This window comes from Phaethon aethereus (genome assembly GCF_964289735.1).
Source record: "Phaethon aethereus genome assembly, chromosome: 5".
In the NCBI taxonomy this organism is placed as follows: domain Eukaryota; kingdom Metazoa; phylum Chordata; class Aves; order Phaethontiformes; family Phaethontidae; genus Phaethon; species Phaethon aethereus.
Window position 1 is genome coordinate 46,545,490 of NC_138579.1, and position 19,459 is coordinate 46,564,948.

The window sequence follows — 19,459 nt, forward strand, 5'->3', positions numbered from 1 at the left end:
AGACATTATTTGTTTCTTAGCTGTGTAACTAAGCTTTTTGTTTTCACTTCATTTTCTTTTTGGTCAATTATGGTTGAATGAGCTCAAATTTTAATATCTGCGTGTTTATGCTACTAGCCACCGCTCCTGCTGCTTCTGGAGAATAGAGGATATTGGTTTATGGCCCAAATGAGGCACAGAGAGAGAGAGAGAAAGCAAAGAAAGTTAACTTTAACTTTAGACTATTCTTTACCCAATTTTTGAAGAACAACTCATGGGCATATTCCTGCTTTTGGCTCTTAAATGATTTGCATAATACTCAAAGAGCTTGAGATGTACAAATATCTTTAAGAGCTATTGTGCAAAGGTGAAGTACAGAGTACCTCTGCCAAGTTATTCTAATCTGGGAAGGTAGGCATTTGCATAAAGAATTGGAAATTTTGATGCTTAAATGCTCAATATATAGTATTTCAAGGAAAAAAATGTCGTCTCTCCCTCTCCTTTTGCGTTCCCTATCATCTGTTGACATTAGTGGTTAAAGGCCTTGGGAGAAAAATGAAATCACAGATAAAAAAGTAATGCAAACAGAAAGCCTAATCCTGCTGCCAAGGAACTGAACGGCAAAACTTTTATTGACTTTAGCACAGACCAGATTTGGCCGAGGCACACAGAAATTAGGACAAGTCACTATCTAGATTGTATGAGCCAACATAATGCAGTCTCAGGAGGCTAGGGAGAAGATTTCTCTTTGGAAACAGGTCCACCTAAACATTTGAAACACTGGAGTTTCGTATGACTAAGAGAAGGAGACAGTTCGCAAAACTCAACTTCCCTCACAGACCTGGATGTATGTTTCCTGGACAGCTCCAAATATATCTACATATTTCTCTCTTTAGCAGGTAGAAAAACAAACTTTAAAGTCCACGTGCCTGTACTAGTTGCATGTATGTGCCTGTGTACTTTTGCTGGAAAGATGGGCTGGAGAAATTATTTTTTTGAACACTTGTCAGAACTGTTGGATGTTCTTGCACCCTTCAGTTCAGATATCTCTTTACAGGTTGCTGGTCTAGTACCATGAGCAGCCACCGCTGTAGGGAGGCCACACGGCTGTATGCGGTCCTTCATACTCTTACCAGAGGAAGCTCTCAAGAGTTTTAAAAATCAGTGCAAAGACCTTGAACTGGTCTCTGGTTCTGTAAGGAGACAGGGCAAGAGGTGTATCCTCAGCAGACCTGAATAGCAACATCACCGCATTTAGCTTTACTGGAGTTTTTTTTCTCCAGTGGATTAATTTGATTTCCAGATAAATTCAGTTCCCCATGACCATATTTGCAACTCAAAGGACAGGGACACAATCTTGCGGCCCCAGTCAAAACCATACCATCTTTCTTTTGCTCCTGTGGTTATTTAGGGATTTCAAAGGAGGACAGTTTAAAAGGATCAGCTTAGCAAACGCGGGCTAGCTTCTGTTAACAAACCAAAAGAATGCCTGACAGCCTGTCATGTGCAGGTATGAAACGGAGGTCAGCGCCAAGAGGACACCACCAAATCATCCCCGCTGCCAAAGCCAGGGCACCGACTCAGCCTGCCAGCCTTGTGCCCAGGGTAACACAGAAATGGTATCCCTAGGGAGGGGGATCTGGACACGAGGCAACAGATAGAGTTTCTTTTCATCCTTGACCGTGGAAGCAACCAGACTCTTGTTTCCGTGATATCTGTGAGGTCTCTGTTCATCCGTGCACTTCAGTGATCTCATCCTTGCTGCTTGTCCCGAGGTAAAATAAATCTATGGATTTAAGGCAACTGAAGGTTTTTAAAACAAATCTCTTCTTGTCCCTCAAGAAATCTAAAAACATCGTATTTCAGCTTTCTGTTTTGTTTAAATGGCATCACACAACTCCATTGCCCTCCCGGAAATATCACCCAAAAGCTGCCTCAAATATGAGCTGGAATAGTGCTGATGCAGTGGAAGTAAATCACGCTGGTCATCCAGAGTGAGCTGTTATTCCCATTCTCCTTATAAAAAGAATATTAACTTAGTAAAAAAAAAATAATAATAATACAGAATAAAGCACTGAGTTTCTTGGAACTGGCTATCAGTCCACTGGGTCAGTTTAAGGTTTTTAGTGAATAAATTTCCTTCATGCTGCTTGAGACCTTGAAGAGGAACTACTATACCTCTTCCAATATTTTGGAGTGCTGTGTGTTGTATAAAAGAAGAAATCAGATGGACATATCCCTGCACTCTGCCCTCTTCTCCAGGCTGGCTGGTTCTGTCTTGCTGATTCTGACTGTTGGAAGAACACAAACCCAGGCAGCCCTCTTTCTGAACAGCATTATGTTTTTTAAGCATCATTAGATTTCTCCTTTTTTGAAATAAGACAAACACTGAGGAGTTAAATGCCTTGTGTGAATCAGCATGCCAACTCCTATGAGGTAAAAAAACAGCCTGGGTATTCAATGCGCTAAGCCTGCTGTAGAGGATTCTGCTGGGAAGGAAGATGGGAAAATACAGACCAGATAAAAAGATGTGTCTTAACCCCTCTAGAAACAGCAGGTTCATATTTCAGACCCATGGGGTCACAGACTGATGCGTTTCTTAATATGAGTCAAAAAGCCCCAAACACCATCCACTGAGCAGATGTTCTCCAGTTAATAGCAAAGACAGGTTTGATTAATACTGGTTTGCCAGCATATTTAGCATCCTTGCCCTACACAGTTAGAGGCGGCTCAACTTAAATTTCTGTTCAAGAGAAGAGTGAAAAGAAAGCAAAGGACTGGCTTCTAGGTTTAAAACTAGTGCTATCCTTATTGAAACCACTCATCAACACTGAAGTCCATAGCGCAAGCAACTTGAAGTAAGGAAAAATCTGACATTTTCTAGCCCTCTTCTGGCTGCAAATATGGTTTTGACAATAATTGGCAAGGAGCTGAGAGCTGTTCCCATCCCTGTGAGCAGAGAGCTTGCTGGTGGGCAGCTCACCATCACCTTGAGCCTATTGGTTTCAGTAAAGTAGGCATCAGTTCACACACACCTCATGCACACCTTGTGTGACGTGTATGACTAGGACTAATTCAGACGGAAAGAATTACATTAGCTCAGAAATGGAGATTGGAAAACCTTACTGACCCTTGTGGGCAGTGACACCTTCACTCTGATCAGTGTGCTTAGGACCAAGTCTTGATATTTGTTTCATATCACTGAAAAAAACAGAGGCCCACTGGAAGGCACCTTGGGCATGAGTAATATATTTTGGCCCTCTGTGATTTGGGGGCTGTTGCCTTTGATTGCTTGATATGACAGGATGCAATGCAGAAGTCCACTCAGATGACATGGAAATTTCAGAAAGACACAGACAGCACAAAGTTCCTTTTAGGAGAAGCAGGACTCATTCCTACTAAGGTATTATCAATTCTTATTCACAGATCTGTCATTTACGTCAAAATATAAGAATTAGTGTGACATGATAGATCTCTCCACTTCCGGAAGTCATTACCATAATATCTAATTTATTAGATACCACTTGCCCAACGAACCTAATGTCATAAGCCAAACACCATAGTGGAGGTTTAATCTACGGAGTAATTTTGTCCATAGAAAACCTCAGTGTTGGACGTGAACTCAAGAGCAAGGTTGACCTGACCACAAGAAGGGATTGAAATCACCCCTGTGCCACCATAGCAGAACTGGCTGGTGACAATTCAGTGCGCTTGACCCAGGGCAGTGAATCTTTTTGGTTTCCCTGATGAAAAGTGGGGAGAGGTGAATACCACATATAAGTATTCAGAGACCAGAGAAACCCCATGGAAAGGGGAGCACTGATTGAGCTGGTTGAGCCTTCAGGGAGCAGTGGAGTTTGTCCTGAGTGTGTGGAGGCACTGATGGTTCAGTGAAACATCACAGTAGCAATACGGTCAGTCTCTGCATCTGCCTGGGGTCTAGAGTGGTCTGGGAAGAGATGGAAGTCTGGAAAATCCAGGTCTAGCCACAACCGGATTAATACACACAAAGGCAGAGACACGGCCGTAATGGCATGTGCCCGGGCTACTTGACAGGGAATGCAAGGCGACATGTGCCTTGCAGAAAGGGCAACCCAAAAGCTTCTGCAACATTTAAGTCTGGTTACTCCTTCTGGTCTTCTTGGCTTCTTCTGGTCTGATGCACAAAGATGGGTTTCACATGCTCTGGATGTGCAGTTCTCCAGGCTTAGCCCATGCAGGCTTCACACGTAGGCGCTCACTGTGAGCCTGGGACGACACATCTCTCATTAGTTAGCAACCTGGTTATGTAGTGCTGCTGCTCTCAGCACATTTTTGTTAACCACATCTGAATCAAGTCAAATTCAAGGTTTGCTACTTCTGGGTAAGCAATCAGAAGTTTAAATTGCATCTGGGTAAATATTCACGGTTGTATGAGGATTTAAGCTACTCTCAACAGAGTTGAGAGTCATCTCCTGCAGCGTGCACTCTGGTTAGGAGATGGCATGGCTTGTCTGGGTGTACCTCCACCTGTCCGCATGGTTTTGCCCTTTTTTGGAGACAAGTGTGGGCTTAGTGTTAGTGCAAGTGAAGTGCTGGTGGCTTCACAGAGAAGCAGGTGCTCTGAAAGCTTTAAATAGCTCTGCCACGTAGTTCAGACATGACTGGCAGCACTCCTAGTATTCTGCCCTGCATTATTTGGCCAAGAAGCCTCAGTCTGTAACTTCCAGACTTGGCTATTTCAACCTCGAGCCTCCATATGTCTCGATCCTTTGGAGCATCCCACCACTGGGCCTTGCTTAACACAGGTACAGCTCCCTGGGGTGCTGTTCAAACGTGCCAAGGGAGGAGGGCATAATGAGAACCCATGGCAGGACATCTGTAATTTAAGCCAGGATTTGAACCCAGGCCTTGGCAGATGTCTAGGAGAATTTTGCCCAAGTGTGCTTGTTTTCCTCCTTTCTTTTTCCAAGTGTTTGTTTCCCAGTTTGCACTAAATTTTATTGAAAACATCAGGCTAATAGCAATGGGGAGAGTGGTTGAGTAGATTTTGCCTCTTTTTCCCTTTTCTTTCTGGAATGCAGCCATCAAAATAAACATTAAATACAAAATGCTGGGGCTTGAGTTATTACTTGTGAGGGTGCTGGGAGGGAAATTTATAGCAACATTACTGTGTTTTGCTAGAAATCTCTTAATGCACCAAAGTGGAGAGGTGTGTGTGTTTTTTATTAAAATGTTACACTCTATAAATCTGAGCAGCAGGGAGGACACAGGTGGCCCTGGGGCTCAGCTGACCGGACTGTCATTTCTAGCTCGGGGAAGGTCTGTCTGACTGTCCTCCCACCCAGTCCCAGCATCAGCGCAGCCACGGGCTGTCTTCATCCCAGACCGCAATGGCCGTGGAGGCTCTGCATTTGTTTCCTTGCTGTTATTGTTGTTGCTGTTGGTTTTAGTCCCTCTTTTTTGTCCTTCCAATCTTTAAGCCACCAAAGGTAAAAAGTCACACTGAGTCCTTGCTCCTGCCTTGGTAGTGGGTTTCCTAATGATGTTGTTCGGATTCTTCTTCTCTCTGGGCTTTCTTGGTGACTTTCTCTTGTGTCCTGGCTGCAGCTGTGTCCTGATGAGAAGGTTTCATGGGTGCATGACCCCTGAAAGCTGAGGATGGCTGCTGGGTAGAGGTCTCTCACTGTGGCTGAACAAGGTTGTTGGCCATGCCAGTTTGGAGATTGGGTGCACATCATCAGGGTTTCTGACTCAGTAGTCTAAATCACAGTGACCTGATTTCTACCTGAGCTGCTGCAGCTTTCGCTGGCTCCGGGGGAAGCTGAAGCAGCACAGGACATGGGGAAATCCCAGCCACTTGTGTCCCTGTGGCTGTCAGTAGGTAAGGTACTTCTGCCTGAAACTCAGGGGCTGGCTGAGCCCCTCACCTGGAAGATGGCTGGTGCTGCTGAGCTGCTCACTGGGAAGAGGGGCAGAGACACACAGGACTCCTGGGCTCTTTCCCACCTCCCAGTAGGCAGCAGATTTTGTGCCTTAGTATGAGTTTGGGCAATCACTTGTTTGAGACTCAGTTTCTCTGTCTTAAAATAAGGGTGCTTCCCTCGGTGTAAGACTTTACAATAAGTAAGTGACATACGGGATGCACATCCAGGCAACCCCTCAGCCAGCTCCACTGCTTGCAAAATTTCTTGGATGCTTGCTATAAGAAGGAGTAACCGGGCCATCCCGTGGAATCTGTGAACCCCGTGAACTGAGTCCCCCTTAATTAGGCATGGCTCTGGCACAATCAGCCTTGATCAGATTTTTTGTGGGATCGTAAAAAAAAAAAAAAAAAAAAAGCAGTGTTCCTGGAAGGCTTAAAAAATAAACAAGCGAACAAGTAACAGACAAGAAAAGCTCACAGTTATGGGTCCAGAAGAGTCCAAGAGCGGCATTAAAGCCCCTACGAGGAATCACATCTGCTCGGAGACCCGGCTGCAGCCGCTGTGAGACCCGCCGAACACATTATTACCAAATCCCCCTTGTCCTGCTCTTCTGTCCCTTTTCGGGACATTTCTGGAAGGGACTTTTCCACGGCTTCCCAGAAGTCTCTCCCCTCAAAAAAAAAAAAATCCACACTCCCCTTCCTGTACCCCTCCCCGAATGAACCTGCTGAAGAAAGGGGGTTTTCCTCCGACGCCCCGAGCAGCGGGATGGCGGCAAAGCCACTGCCGTGGCCCCGTGGCACGCGTGGGAGCACAGCCTGGGGGGCCGGGAGCTCCGAGGAACGCAGCAGCCATTGCCGTGAGCGTCTTACCCGTGGTGAGTCAAATAGGTAACGACGCAAATCACACGGAAAAGAAGTTTGTGCATGGTGCACTTCAGCCTCCTATGTTGCTGTGATTTCTGTAATTGGGACGCGATTATAATCAGGAAAAAAAAATCATAATGGTTGTTACCGTTAGCAGTGGATCAGGAGTTGCTTTGTTTGAGGAGATCTGCTCTTCTTTGGTTTAGGGATGTTTTTGGGGAGCTGCTGGGGATTACAACGAGAAAGGTGGATTTTTTACAAACCACACGGGGTGAAAATATCTGTCCGAGCGTAAGGCAAGGGGAGGAACAAATGAAATTGAACGGCCGGGCGGTAACGGGGACGAGGCCGAGCCGGCCTCTCCATCGCGGCGGCCCGAGGACTCGCCTTGCCCCGAGTGCCTCATATTTGTAATTAAACCTACCCACGCTTCCCCGGGAGCGCTTTTCATCCGCTCCCGGCAGCAGGCACCAGCGGCCCTTCACCAAGGGATGCTGGAAGGTGGGTCGCTGGGCTGGGGCAGGGGCTGCCGGGCCGGCGAGGCCGGCTCTCAGCACACCGCGTGCCTGGCCCGGGGGCCAGCTCACCCGCCGCCCCGCTCCGCTCGCCCCCCCTCGCCGCCCCGACCTGGCCCCGCCGCCGCGGGCTGTCCCGGCCCTGCCCGGCTCGTAAAGGTCAGGGGGAGCCGCGCTCGCCGCGCTGACAGGTGCACCAAATGCCACCGGATGCCTTCGGCCGGACCCCCCTCCTCCCCGGCCTCTTTGTTTCGGGCGCAGGGCAAAGAGGACATTCCCAGGCCGGCGCACCCCACGGGGATATGCTTCCCCCGAAAGGTCACGGCTGCCGGGGGCTGCCCTTCTCCCCCGGGGCCAGAGCCCGGCGCTGGGCGTTTGGGGCAGTGGGTCCTCCCGAGTCCGGTAGCACAGCCCCCGGGACAGCCGGGATGGTGCCCGGAGCGTGGCGCCGCATCCCTGGGCTCCCGGGCACCCCCCCGGCAGGAGCCGCGGGACAACCCCGGCCGCTCGCCCGCCGCGCCGGGGCTTCTGATTCAAGCGAAAAAATAGCCCCTGATTTCAGAGCGAGGTCTGGCGAGGTCGCACGCGAACGGAACGTACCAGGGGAATTAAGAGCAAGTGGATTTTTCCCCGCAGGAAGGAATTTACAGAGCGCCACGGAAAATGTCAGTCCTGGGGTGGCATAGTAAACACCGACATCCCCCCCAGATCGGGGTCGGGCTTAGTTGGGAGCTTTAACCCAGCCCGGCGCTGCCCGCCTGCGGCCGGCGGGGCGCGGAGCGGGGCGCGGAGCGGGGCGCGGGGGCCGCCCCCGCTCCGCCTTCCCATTGGCTCTCACGTAGTGGCGTCACCGGGGGCCCCGGGAGCGCGGTGCCAAAAGCCGTGATTTTCGGTTCCATGTTTTTCCTGGGGAAGGTGGGGGGAGGACGGGAGCGAGGGGTTCGGGGCCGCCGCGGCCGGAGGAGGGGTGAATAAGTGCGGGAGCGGGTAAAGAGATGCCCGCCGCCGCCTGCAGCTGGAAGCGAGCGCCGCACTTCCTGGAAAATAAAACAAAATTTTAAAAAAATAAAATTAAAAAAACCCGCTTGGCTAGAAAGCCTGAACGGAGCCCCTGCGGCCCGGAGCGCTCCGCTGGCGCCGTGCCACCCGGGCACCGGCCGCGGGGGCAGCCCGACTCCGGCGTGTCCCGCACCCGGCGCCCGAGGGACCGGGCAGGTGCCCAGATTTGGTGAAACTCGGTAGATAATACGGGCATGGGGCGGGCCAGGCTGCAGGGTGAGGGCCTGGGGAAGCGGCGCCCGGGAGCCGAATCCCATGCCCCGCTGAAGCGGAGGGACCCCGGAGGACGGGGGCGGAGGAGCTTTGGCCGCACAAGCCCGGAGAGGCAGGGTCCGGCCTTGGCCAGACCCAGAGCACCCTCCTTCACTTTCCTCGGCAAGGAGAGGAGCGGGCCAGCTCCACGACTCTGTAAGCTCCTTCCTGACACGAAGAACGTGTTTCAATAACAGCCGACACTGCATATAAATATCTATACGTTTACCCCTGAGGAAAGGTGCCGAGGGCAGGGGAGCAAAGCCCCCGCCCCAGCGGAGCTCAGGCCCCAGCCCGCTACGCACGGCGGCCGGTACCGGCGGCACTGCGGCTGGGCAAGCTCCGCTCCCGAAATAATGATGCAACTTTCGTCCCGCTGGAAAGCAAAAAGAAAAAAAAAAAGTGTGGGAGATTAGCACAAATGCTTTTTTCCCCTTCTCCCCCCACCCCCAGCAGTGGTGTTATAAATAGGTCGCCTTCAGACCTCGGTTCGGTGCTAAAGGAGCCCGCAGCTCTGAAGTGACGGCACGAACCAACCCCCAACGGGGAAACAAACTGGAGGCAGTTTCCAAGAGCAGGGCTCTGCCAAAGAGCAGGGAGGGAGCGGTGTGAAATACCCCCCTCTTTCTCCATCCCTCTCCCCGGTGAAATGAGCCCACTCCCTGAACAGAGGTATTTACTCTCCCGCCCCGCGGACGGGGCGGGGAGGACCCGGGGTGCTGGTCCCGGCGCCCCGGAGCCCCGCCGACCCTCGCCCCCGCCGCCCCGCCGGCTGGAATCACCGGCCCCAGCTCCCGGCCGGCCCCGAGCGGCCGGAGCCTCGGCAGGACGGCGGAGGCTTGGTGGGGACGCGGCGTGTTTCTCCCGGCAGTGGCTGAGAAAGCGGAGAAGCGCATTCCTGCTGCCTCCTCTTCCTCCGGGCCCCCCGCGAGAGCCGGGCACGGCCCCGCCGCCTCCCCGCAGCCCCGTGCCCGGTGTGAGGGGACCAGCGGGCACCTCTGCCTTTTCCCTGGACGTGGCACAAGCCTGAGTGTCTAAGTCGCACGGGAATAAAGGTGATTTTTTTTTTTTCTCTTGCAGAGATCGAAATGTAAGATCCGATCGCTTTACCTCCTGCCCCTCGCACCGGGTCCTCACCCGGGAGCTGTGCCCGCTCCTGCCCCGGAGGAAAGGAAACGGCTCCTCGAAAACAAGCCAAGCAGGGCTGCCCTTGGGCTGCTCCCTTTTCCCGGGGGTGTCGCCGGGAGGGGGCAGCTGGATCGCCCGAGGGAACTGGAGACCCGGGCGATCCTCCCAGCAGTGACTTGGTCGGTGGGAGCTGCCGTCCCTAAACGCGGGACCCGCCGGCCCTCACCTGGGGTCCCCGGTCCCGCAGCCCTGTCTGCGTGGGAAGGGACCCTCGGGACTCGCCCCTTACAAAACCAACAGCGACTGTACCTGAAAACGGTCTCGATATAAAGCACATACACATACGGAACTGGCAACCGGTTGCTGCGGAGCGCAGACCTTTCGGCCGCTCCATTCGCCCTTCCCTTTTGGACGCATTTGGGTGGGTTTGGGGTCACCCGGAGGAAAAAATTGGTGAGATCGGGTTTCAAGGAATGCCTGTCCCTTTCTGCCGATCCTCGCTCCCGCAGGCGGGATGCTCCTCTCGCCCCGGAGCCGGCAGCCCTTCCCGGGCTGAGCTCCAGCCCCACCGCCCGGGGTACACGGCGGCCCGGGCGAGCTCAGCCCCATCGCCTCCTTCAACGGGGAGGGGGGCTGCAGGCTCCCTCTTTACTTTCGTGTTCGCAAGGTTCCGCTCCCAGCTAGCCGGGACTGGGGGAGTCCCCCGTCAAACTTGCCGGGAGGACTTGGGGCAAAACCCAACCTGGCCAAGCGAAAACGGCCAAGAAAAGCGATTCCTCGGTTCTCCACCTCCCCCCATCCCCACCTCCAGCCCCCACCAGATCGCCAGGTATTTGCGAGCACCCATTTCCTCGGTAACGATTCCCGAATTAACCTCTCGGTGCCAAGGACACAAATTGGCCATTAGAGAGAGGGGTTTATTGTGGTCCTTTCCGCGGTGCTGCGGATTAGCCCTGATCGAGAACTAATGGACTTTTCGTTACAGTTTAATGCAAGGAGGGGCTGGCGGAGCGCTCTGGCCGAGGCAGACCCCGGGCAGCCTTCTTGGGCCGGATTGCCTCTGAGAGCCCCTACAAAGCAGCGCTTCTGGGGGAAAAAAAAAAAAAAAAAAAATTTAAAAAATCTTCTACCCGATCCTGGAATGTTTCTCTTTTTTTTTTTTCTTTTATCGTTCAACTTTGCTGAACAGAAATGCCGAGTATAACTCCACAGCATCGAGGACTGCCCTCCCATCGGTTTTAGGTGTTTTTTTGTTGGTGGAGGTTTTTTGGTTTTGTTTTTGTTTTAGCCCGTTCGCCAAAATAATTGCTTGGGAAGTTAACTGGTTGGAAAACCCATATTTAACGAGTTCACACTCCGAAATACAGCGAGTCCGCTGCAGCGCTGCCGGGGTACCCGCAATCTGCGAGAGGCTCCGCCGCAGGGCAGCTGCGCCCCGGTTCCCCTGGCCTCCCCGAATTGTGCTTTTTTGAGAAAGATTTTCATACATTTGCGTTCGTTTCGTTTTTGTTAAGGAGCGGAGAAGGAAGAGAGAGGGGGCTGTTGGTGGGGTCGGGGGAGTTTGGGAGGGGAGAGAGAAAGAAAACGACGAGGAAAGAATTAAGCAAGGTAATAAAGAGAATAAGGAAGGCAAATCCCGCTGAAAGCTTTCTTGGACCAGAGCGTTGCTCTGAGGGAGACTCGCGAAATGGTTTGAAATCTAGTAAATGAATCCGTCTCTGGCTGTTTTAATGACGACCTCGCTAGAAATCCCTTCTGCATCTGGGGGGCGGGGGGGGGGGTGTCTGTTCTTGGCAGATCCCAGCTAATGAAAACGGCGGTGCTGGTCTTGCTCCTGGAACAACGCTTTGGGGGGCAGCGGCGGCCACGGCCCCCCACCCCCCAACCGTCTCCCCGCATCCCGCTCCCCCCCGCGCACCCAGACACACAGCCAGAGATGAGAGCCAGGAGTCTTCCCCTCTCCGCACGGAGGGGAGAAGGGAGGACACACCGGCCGGGCCCCGCGGGGAGCCGCTGGGAGCCCGGAGCTGCCTCCCGTGTCCCCGCTCCCCGCCCGCAACCGGCTCCGCTGCGGCCCGCGCTCCCGAAGGGGTTAAGGGCCTTCTTTTTTTCCCCTCTCCTTTCCTGTTCTCTCTTTTTTCCTTTTCTTTCGTTTTTCTTGTCTTGTCTTTTTTTTTTTTTTTTGCTTTTTTTTTCTTTTCTTTTCTTTTCCTTTTGACTGAAGAACTGTGGATGTAGTTTGCGTAATATCTTTATTACTGAAAACTTCAAGGTAAGCGAGCAATAGAAACCAGATGTGGGGATGGGAGGAAGGCAGGGTAAGAGTAAGTGTAAGGGGTAGCAGGAGTTAACCGGGGGAGGAGGGGAATCAGGTTGAATGGCGGGGGGGGGGACGGACGGACACGGCACACGACAGAAGGTGAGTATTGATTTATTTTTAAGCCCTTTTTGGGTTGCAATTGACCCTTCAAACCAAAAAGGGCTCCTGCCAGCCTCTGTCCCTTTGCAAGTTCACCTCTGGCAGTCCCAGAAGCCGGGGCCAATTTTGTGTGCTCGGCGACCCTGTTAAAATCCCTCCCTGCTGCCCTCCCGCTTTTGACCCAGTTATTTTACACCTGGAGCGAGCACGTTTTTTAGAGGTAAATCAATACCGACGATCAGAACCGTGGGGCGAGGGGAGCTCGCCTAGCGATGCGCTGGGCGAGCGCGGCACCGCCGTGCCCGGGTGTGCAGACGGCTCAGGGCAGCGCTGGGAGAGCTGCCGACCCTGAAGGGGTTAAGGGGAGTGGGGGGGAAAGACTTAAAGGCATATAGCTGCGGGGGAAATCTGTATTGCCTTTAACAGGGAGGAGGGGGCGGCGGGGGTCCCCGCAGCTGGGGGCAAGTGAGCAGCGGAGAGGGCCGGAGCGAGCTCAGCGTGTCACGACCATTAAATGTTCCCCGACGCTTCCGCCTGCGTGGGTCCCACGTTCATCCTTTCGTGGCGTTCATGTCATCTGTTTGATTTTCTATTTTTTAACCATAAAAACTTTTGGGGTTAGTTTTTGGGTTTTGTTTTTTAACGCAAAAGATATGACCTCCACCCCCCCTGATTCCACACACCCCCATACTCATACACACACCCCTCTTCCTGGGCCCCCTCCCCTCCACTGTCATCATCTACATATTAATTGGGGGAGAGGTCTTTCTCTCTTTTTTTCTTTTTTTTTTCTCTCCCTATGCGTGTATGGGGGAAAGTGCGGAGAAGAGCCTCTTTAGCGTGTAGATAGTTTGGAGGGAGAGGCGGAGGGCAAGAGTGTGTGTGTGAGAGAGAGAGAGGGAGGGAGGGAGAGAGGGAGGGAAAGAAAAAGACCCCTTTTACTGTGCGAGATCTTAAGGGGGTTTGGAGATCTGGTCAGCTTTCAAGAACATCTGAATCCTCTTAGAGCTCCCTGGCCCAGCTGTGAGTGTGTGCGTATGCGAGAGGGAGAGAGAAAGAGAGGTTCCTGGTGCCCCTCCAAGCGCATTAAGGACACTCGGGCCTTTTAATTTTAGGAATGAATGCTGATACTTGTGTTTCTTATTGTGATCCGGCTGCCATGGATTCCTACTACAACGCAGCCTCCCAGGGCACAGAAGGCTCCTCGCCTTTTAGGGCATTTCAAGCAAGTGACAAGTTCAGCCCTACTTTCCTGGCCAGCAAAGGACAAGGCTTTGGTGACAGCAACACTAAATGCCGGAGCCGCTACAGCCAGCAGGAATGCCCGTCCCTGGACGGCAGCGTGCCGGCTCCCGGCCCCGCCGCGGCTCCGGCCTCCTTTAGCAAATACCCGCCGCCGCAGCACCTCTACATGCAGCGAGGCCCTTGCAAAACCCCCCCGGAGAGCAACCTCAAGCTGCAAGAGAGCAGCGGCCACAACGGAGCTCTGCAGGTCTCCTGTTACGGTGAGTCCTCGGCGTGCGGGAAACACCGGCGGCGAAACCGGAGAGAGACGCCCGGGGGGGGGGGGCGGACTGGAAAGGGCCTCCCGGGGGCAGCCGCGGTGCGGGGCCGGGGGCCGCCGTGCCCCCCCCCCCCCTCCAGTATCTTTATTCCCAGCCGGGTCTGGTGCCCGTGGGAAGCCGCGTTTCCCCCTCGTCCCGCTTTGCCGTGATTTTAATCGTCGCTTCTGAGCGGAGCCCAGGCGCTCCCGGAGAGCGCTAGCTCTTTGGCAATGCAGGGAAACCCGCAGCAAACGGGGAGAGAAACAGAAAGAGAAAGGAAGAGCGGACCGCGCAAAATACTCTCTACGGTGACTGTCTTCCAGAGGGAGAATTTCTGGAAAACGTCACCGAAAGCTTCACTTTCCGCTGTAACCGTCTTCCCCGCTTTCCTGTCTCTCACTTTCTCCCCTAATTGCCACTCCCCTAATTGATTTCTGCCCGGCTGCAGATAACCCGCTCGCATCCTCTCCGCGGGTCGTTAGCGGCAATTAAGACACTCCCGTGCGCCGGCGCTCGGCAGGACAGCCTTGAACGGGGTCGCTTGTCTTGTCGCTCCTGAGCGTGGGTTTAAAAGGCAAAACCGCTCCTTCGGGAGGTTTCCTCTATATCGAGGCCATTAGCGGGGAAAGAGAGAAAGGGAAAAAAAACCAACACAACTCCAAAAAATAAGAACCAACCAAACACACACCCCCTTTTTTTTTTTTTTCTTTTTTCCGAAGAAGGGAAAGTGGAAATGCAATCTCTTCCTTTCCCTCCTGCTCTTTGCCCGCACAGTGGGCACCGGTTGCTCCGGCCTGGATTCAGCGCGTCGCCGCTGGCGGGGGGAGTCTTGTCCCCATTCTCGGTACACCGGTTCACCGTGACCTCGCCGGCAGGGACAAGGACAGGGCCGGGCCGGGATCACCGGGGTGTCCCTAAGACGGGCAGAGTGCGGAAGCCGAGAGAGGCCCTGGTGGGGCCGGCGCTCCCACCTCCCGCGACCCAGGCTCTCGCCGTTGTTCGGGGTACTCTTTGCCGTCTTTACTTTCTTTTTCTCCCCCCGCACCTTCCCTTTCGCCCATCTCTAGACGTAAAAGGAGGCAGAAGCGCCTTCTCTCTGCCCATGTCCCAAACCTCAGCGTGCCGGGTCGCACTCAGGCGCTGTCCATCACCCGCTGCGCGCAGCCAAAGGGTCCCCGCACCCCTCCACGGACCCAGGGCCCGGGGCTCTGCTCCCCCCGGCACCTGTGACTCCCCTCCCGGGGAAATGGCTCTCGGTCCTCGCCGTGCAGCCGTGCCCACAGACAGAGATGGGGTGCCCTGCGCCCGGCGGCGCTGCCCGCTCTCCTCCGGGCCGCGCCGGGCAGGCATCGGTCCCCGTCCCCCAGCCTCGGGCCGCGCTCCGCTCCTGCCCCGGCCGCGCTGCTCCTGCCCGCACCCGGGAGGCACAAGCCCCCTCCCATAGCATGTCCCCGCGGGGCTGAGGAGCGGGGCGGAGGGCTCGGGCTGGGGGGCCGCTTCGCCCCTATCGTGACCGAGGCTCGGGCTGGGGTGTTCTCCTTCTCCCCCGCTCCCTCTCTTCCCCTCGCCGTGGGCGGACAACCCCACGCCGGCGCCAAGGCCCGCTCCGCATCCGCGGAGGCCTCCTCGGGCCGGGGAAACTCGCGGGGGCTCGCGGCCCCGGCCGGGAGGGACCCGCTTCCGCCGGGCGAAGTGGGAGCGCAGGGCAGCCCCCGGCGCCGGCCCGACCCTCCTCTCCCCTCTAACCGGCTCTCTTGTTTTTGTAGGTTGCAAAGCCCAGGGCGCCGGCTTAGCCTGTGATGACACTTTTCAACCCCCGGTAGAGCCAACACGAATTTATCACCTTTCTTAACGCCATCGGGGTCCCCGTGATTCATTTTCAAGCGGGGCTTCGGGCTTGGCTTCAGCGGGAGCCCCGCGGCGGCGGCGGCAGCCGGCCCGGCTCGGCCCAGACCCGGGCTCGGTGCGAGACCCGCCTGATGTGTCTGGGCACGATGGGGCTGTAATAAGGGACAGATGGATCTGCGAGGATTATAATAATAATAATAACAACTAATGATCGAGGAAGGGACCCGCTAGCAATAGCCAGATCGGGGTTTCGCAGAGCGACTGCAGGTACCTCTCCGCCTTCTCCCAAACGGGAGAATCCCCCGCGCCGGGCACAGGCCTTGTGCCCCGGAAACCCACCGCACCCGCCTAAAGGGACCGGGAAATCACCGAGCCTGTAAATACCCTCGGCGCCGGTGCGAGCGTGGGAAGAGGGAGCCGTGTCCCCTTTTCCGCAGCGCGCACAAGCACGGCCAGCTAACGCGCAGGCGGGGGGAGAGAACTACGGGGGGTTTGCTGGGGAAATCGGGGAGCAGGCGGCTGCCCCGCTGCCTCCCGCCGCGCCGGGGCCGGGGCCTGTACTGCCGTGCGTGTCGTGCAGACGGGGGAAAGAGCGCTGGATCCCCGCGTTCCCAGTTGCCCGGGACTGTGAGGAGAACGCTGGGGTGGCGGGACGCCGTGCCCGTAAATCCCTCAATTTTAAAAAAAACCAACACCCCCGCCCCCCCCCCAAAAAAAAAGAAAAAAAAAGGAAAAGAAAAGTAACCCGGGGTACGCTCTGCCTCCCGCCCGGCGGTGCGCAGCGGTCTCAGCGCTCTCCGCACCCGTCCCGCACTCCGGTCTTTCCCCTCCTCGCTGGCAGAGCCCCGGGAGCCCAGCGCGAAACGGCGGGCACCGCGCGAGCCGCCGGGAGCGGAGATGGGTGGCCCTGACCCCCCCTTTTTTATTTTTTGTTTTGTTTAATTTTATTTTAATTCTTTAATAAACAAGTCGTTTCGAGTTATAAAAAGCCCGTGCCTGCCATCTATTGCTCTCGGCTTCTATTTCTAGATCTAAGCCCTTCCATTGCATTGTAAGGATAAATATAGGCCAGGGTGAGCTGCGGCCGTAAATACACGGAGGACACGAGTGGCAGTCGCCGAAGCGCTTCCCGCCCGGCTGCTGGTAGGCACCGGGCGGCCCTGGCTCCCGGACGGGCTTCCGGGACCCCCTCGGAGCGGCGGCTGCCGGCCTGGCCCCGGGGGGGCTCCCGGCGAGGCCCCACGCCTCTTGCCGCTCGCCCCCCTGCCTGCGCTCTGCCGACGGGCCGGCGGCCCCGCACGGCTTCCCTGCCTTCCCTGCCCTATAAACGGGGGTGCCGGTTATCCCGCAGATCGGCACTGGCAATTAAAGACGAAACCTTAAATAAAAGCCGTCAGAACAGGTTATATATCTTGGCTTAGGAAGGGAAAAAGCTTTCGAATGATTTACGTGCTGTAGTAATCTGACTATTTCTACTGCGTGGAGCTGAAGTAAGTTATACGTCTTGAAACATATGTGTGCGTGTATCCATATACACACGCAAATATATACGCATATTGCTGTCTAGAAACACGGGCTGGAAAAAAAAATCCTGCGGGGAGTGAAGGCGAGTGTGATGGGGATGTTTGCTCAAGGGAGACGGGAGAAAGGAAACGGGCTTTCTCCAACAGAGGAAATTCTTTAAGTGCCGGGTTATGCAAATAACGACCGTTTCTTTCATTTAGCGAGCAGATAAAAAGCGCAGTCTGAAGCGCGTTATTAATAGCCGCGCAGAAAGCAACGGCCGTAGGAACCAGAAGCTCGCCGCGTGCTTTTTTAAATTGGCACTTTTAACGCATTTCTCCTCCTCCTCCCCCCGGTGTAACGTAAGCTGCAGGCACGGCAGGAGCGAGCTCGCCGGCCGTGCCTCTGCCGCCGCCCGTGGGGGCCGGCCGCCCGCCGGCGCGGGGTGCTCCCCGCGGCCCCGCGCAGAGCCCCCCGCGGTGCCTGGGGCCCTGCGGAGCTCGCCGTGCGCCGGGGAGACCGGCGGCAGGTACCCCCTTCCCCCGGCTCCGGCCGCAGCCCCGAGCCCGGCCGCGGGGTGCGGAGGGCTTTGGGGGTGCTTGAGGAGGGGACTCCCGGACTGCGGCGGCTGGCCCTGTCCTTGCCTCCCCTTCCCTCCCGCCTCCGCTTTGATCTGGGCCCCCGGCTCCTGCCCGGCGGGGTGTGCGCGAGAACCCCCGCACCCCGACGGGGAGGGCTGCTGGGGTTGGGAGGTGCTGCGGCCCCCGTCCCCGCGGGGGGCAGCAGGAGAGTATAAAGGGGAGAAGTGTGCGGGAGGGAGGCGCGAGTGGGGAAGAAGGGGGGACTCGACCCTGGCGAGCACCGGGGAGGAGCAGGAGCCAGCGAGGGCGGGGAGGCGAGCTGGAGGGGAGCCGGGCGGCGGGGCCGGCCCCTGTCCGGTGCCCGGCGAGGCCCGGCCGCCGGCTCCCGGCGCGCTGCTGACGCCGCCCTGGCAATCGCCCTCTCTTTCCCACAATAGGGCCACCAGATCTGCCATTCAAGGGCTCCGGCACCCTCCCAGGGAGGGGAGGGAGCTCTCGCCAGGAGTTTGGCGAAGCCTCTGTTTGAGCAGACGCTCGGAGGTGCGGGATCTCCTCCGCGGAAACCTGCGGGATTTCCTCAGGGAGCAGGACGCGAAGGTAGGGCTGACGCTCCTCGCCCCGGCTGCGCAGGAAGATTTATTCGCGGTTCTTTCCGAAAGATGCTTTGCGCTTCTCTTGACTTGGACGGTAGATCTGGCTGGAGACTTTTATAGGATTCCTGACCCGAGCTGTTTATAACACTCATGTGTCAAAGGAGCGGGAGCCTCCCTCCCCCTGTATTCCTGCCGCTCCCTCCTTGCAGGAAGGTTTCTTTTCGCACTAGAGCTGTTTATTTTCGACTTGTCGGCTGCGGATGGGGATTAACTCCGCTCTAGCCCTACACTTCTGCAGCGCACGCTTGTAACCCCAGCAGGACGTTACCAGCAACAAGAAGGGTGCGGGAAGAGAGAGAGAGAGAGTCTTAAAACTTTTACTAGTCTTAATTGTTTCGAAAGCAACGCAGTGCGAAGCAGAGGAGAAAAATACTGATGGGGAGCGAGATTTGGAGATGCTTACTGAGTGCGTCTTTTCCTAAGGGTTTGGTGTAGGAGTCCCATTAACAATATATGCTGATGCCAGATAGCGCAAATGAGCTGCGTGTGTGTTATCTGGAGCTGCAGGCTGTTTATTTTGTGCTGCCTTTCGAGTGTACACTCAGTGTGGTTGCATGACTAACTGGCTGGAGTGATTCACTGGCTGCTTTTATGGGTGACTGCTCAAAACAAGTTGTGAATCAAAAGCGATTTCTTTGGCTGTGGTTTCTAACCTCCCAAGTTAAATGCATTCAGGGTTTAAGGGGAGCTAATGTGCAGACTTCAGTCCCTCAGATCTTGAAGATTTATTCCTTTTCCAAGCTCTTCGTTCAAAGCCATGATGAGTTTCCCTTGTAAGAGGGAGGTGGTGTCTGGGAGGCTTGGAGCCAAGGTCTGCTGCTAAAGGACATCTCCAGCCACAGCCCTGTCCGTTTGGTCGCCCTCGTTGCCGTCTCTTTGGCCAGTTTCTCTCCCTGGAGTCCTTAAGTCTTGTTCAGGGTGTTTGGGCAGCTGTAGCAATTCTCAGGTAAAAAGTGTGATGCATCCTGTGGCCATAAGAGACTTTTCTTCCCATTTTGCAGTCAGAAAAACTGAGACTTGGAACCTGTGAGCGGCTTGTGCAAGGCCAAGATGTTGCCACTCAGTGGCATCAGTGGGATCCGCCCAGGGCCATGGCTCCAGCAGAAGGAGACTCCCAGTGGGCTGGAGAAGGAGTAGAGGTCCTGTGTTTGATTTTGGAGGTGACTGAACTTAGGTTTCTTGACAGCCAGGTCCTTATTCGTTGCA

The 19,459-nt window shown here is 55.2% G+C and overlaps 1 protein-coding gene across 1 annotated transcript in view; it reads left to right on the forward strand.

The window, feature by feature from the left end:
* Positions 1-10,200: 10,200 nt before the first annotated feature.
* Positions 10,201-19,459, forward strand: part of ALX4 (ALX homeobox 4) — a gene marked incomplete at its 3' end in the record, with an annotated part of 42,198 nt that continues 32,939 nt past the window's right edge. Inside the window, exon 1 of the mRNA XM_082000789.1 lies at positions 10,201-13,629. Coding sequence (XP_081856915.1) covers positions 13,242-13,629 — 388 coding nt within the window. The 5' untranslated portion in view covers positions 10,201-13,241. The remainder of the gene's footprint in view (positions 13,630-19,459) is intronic.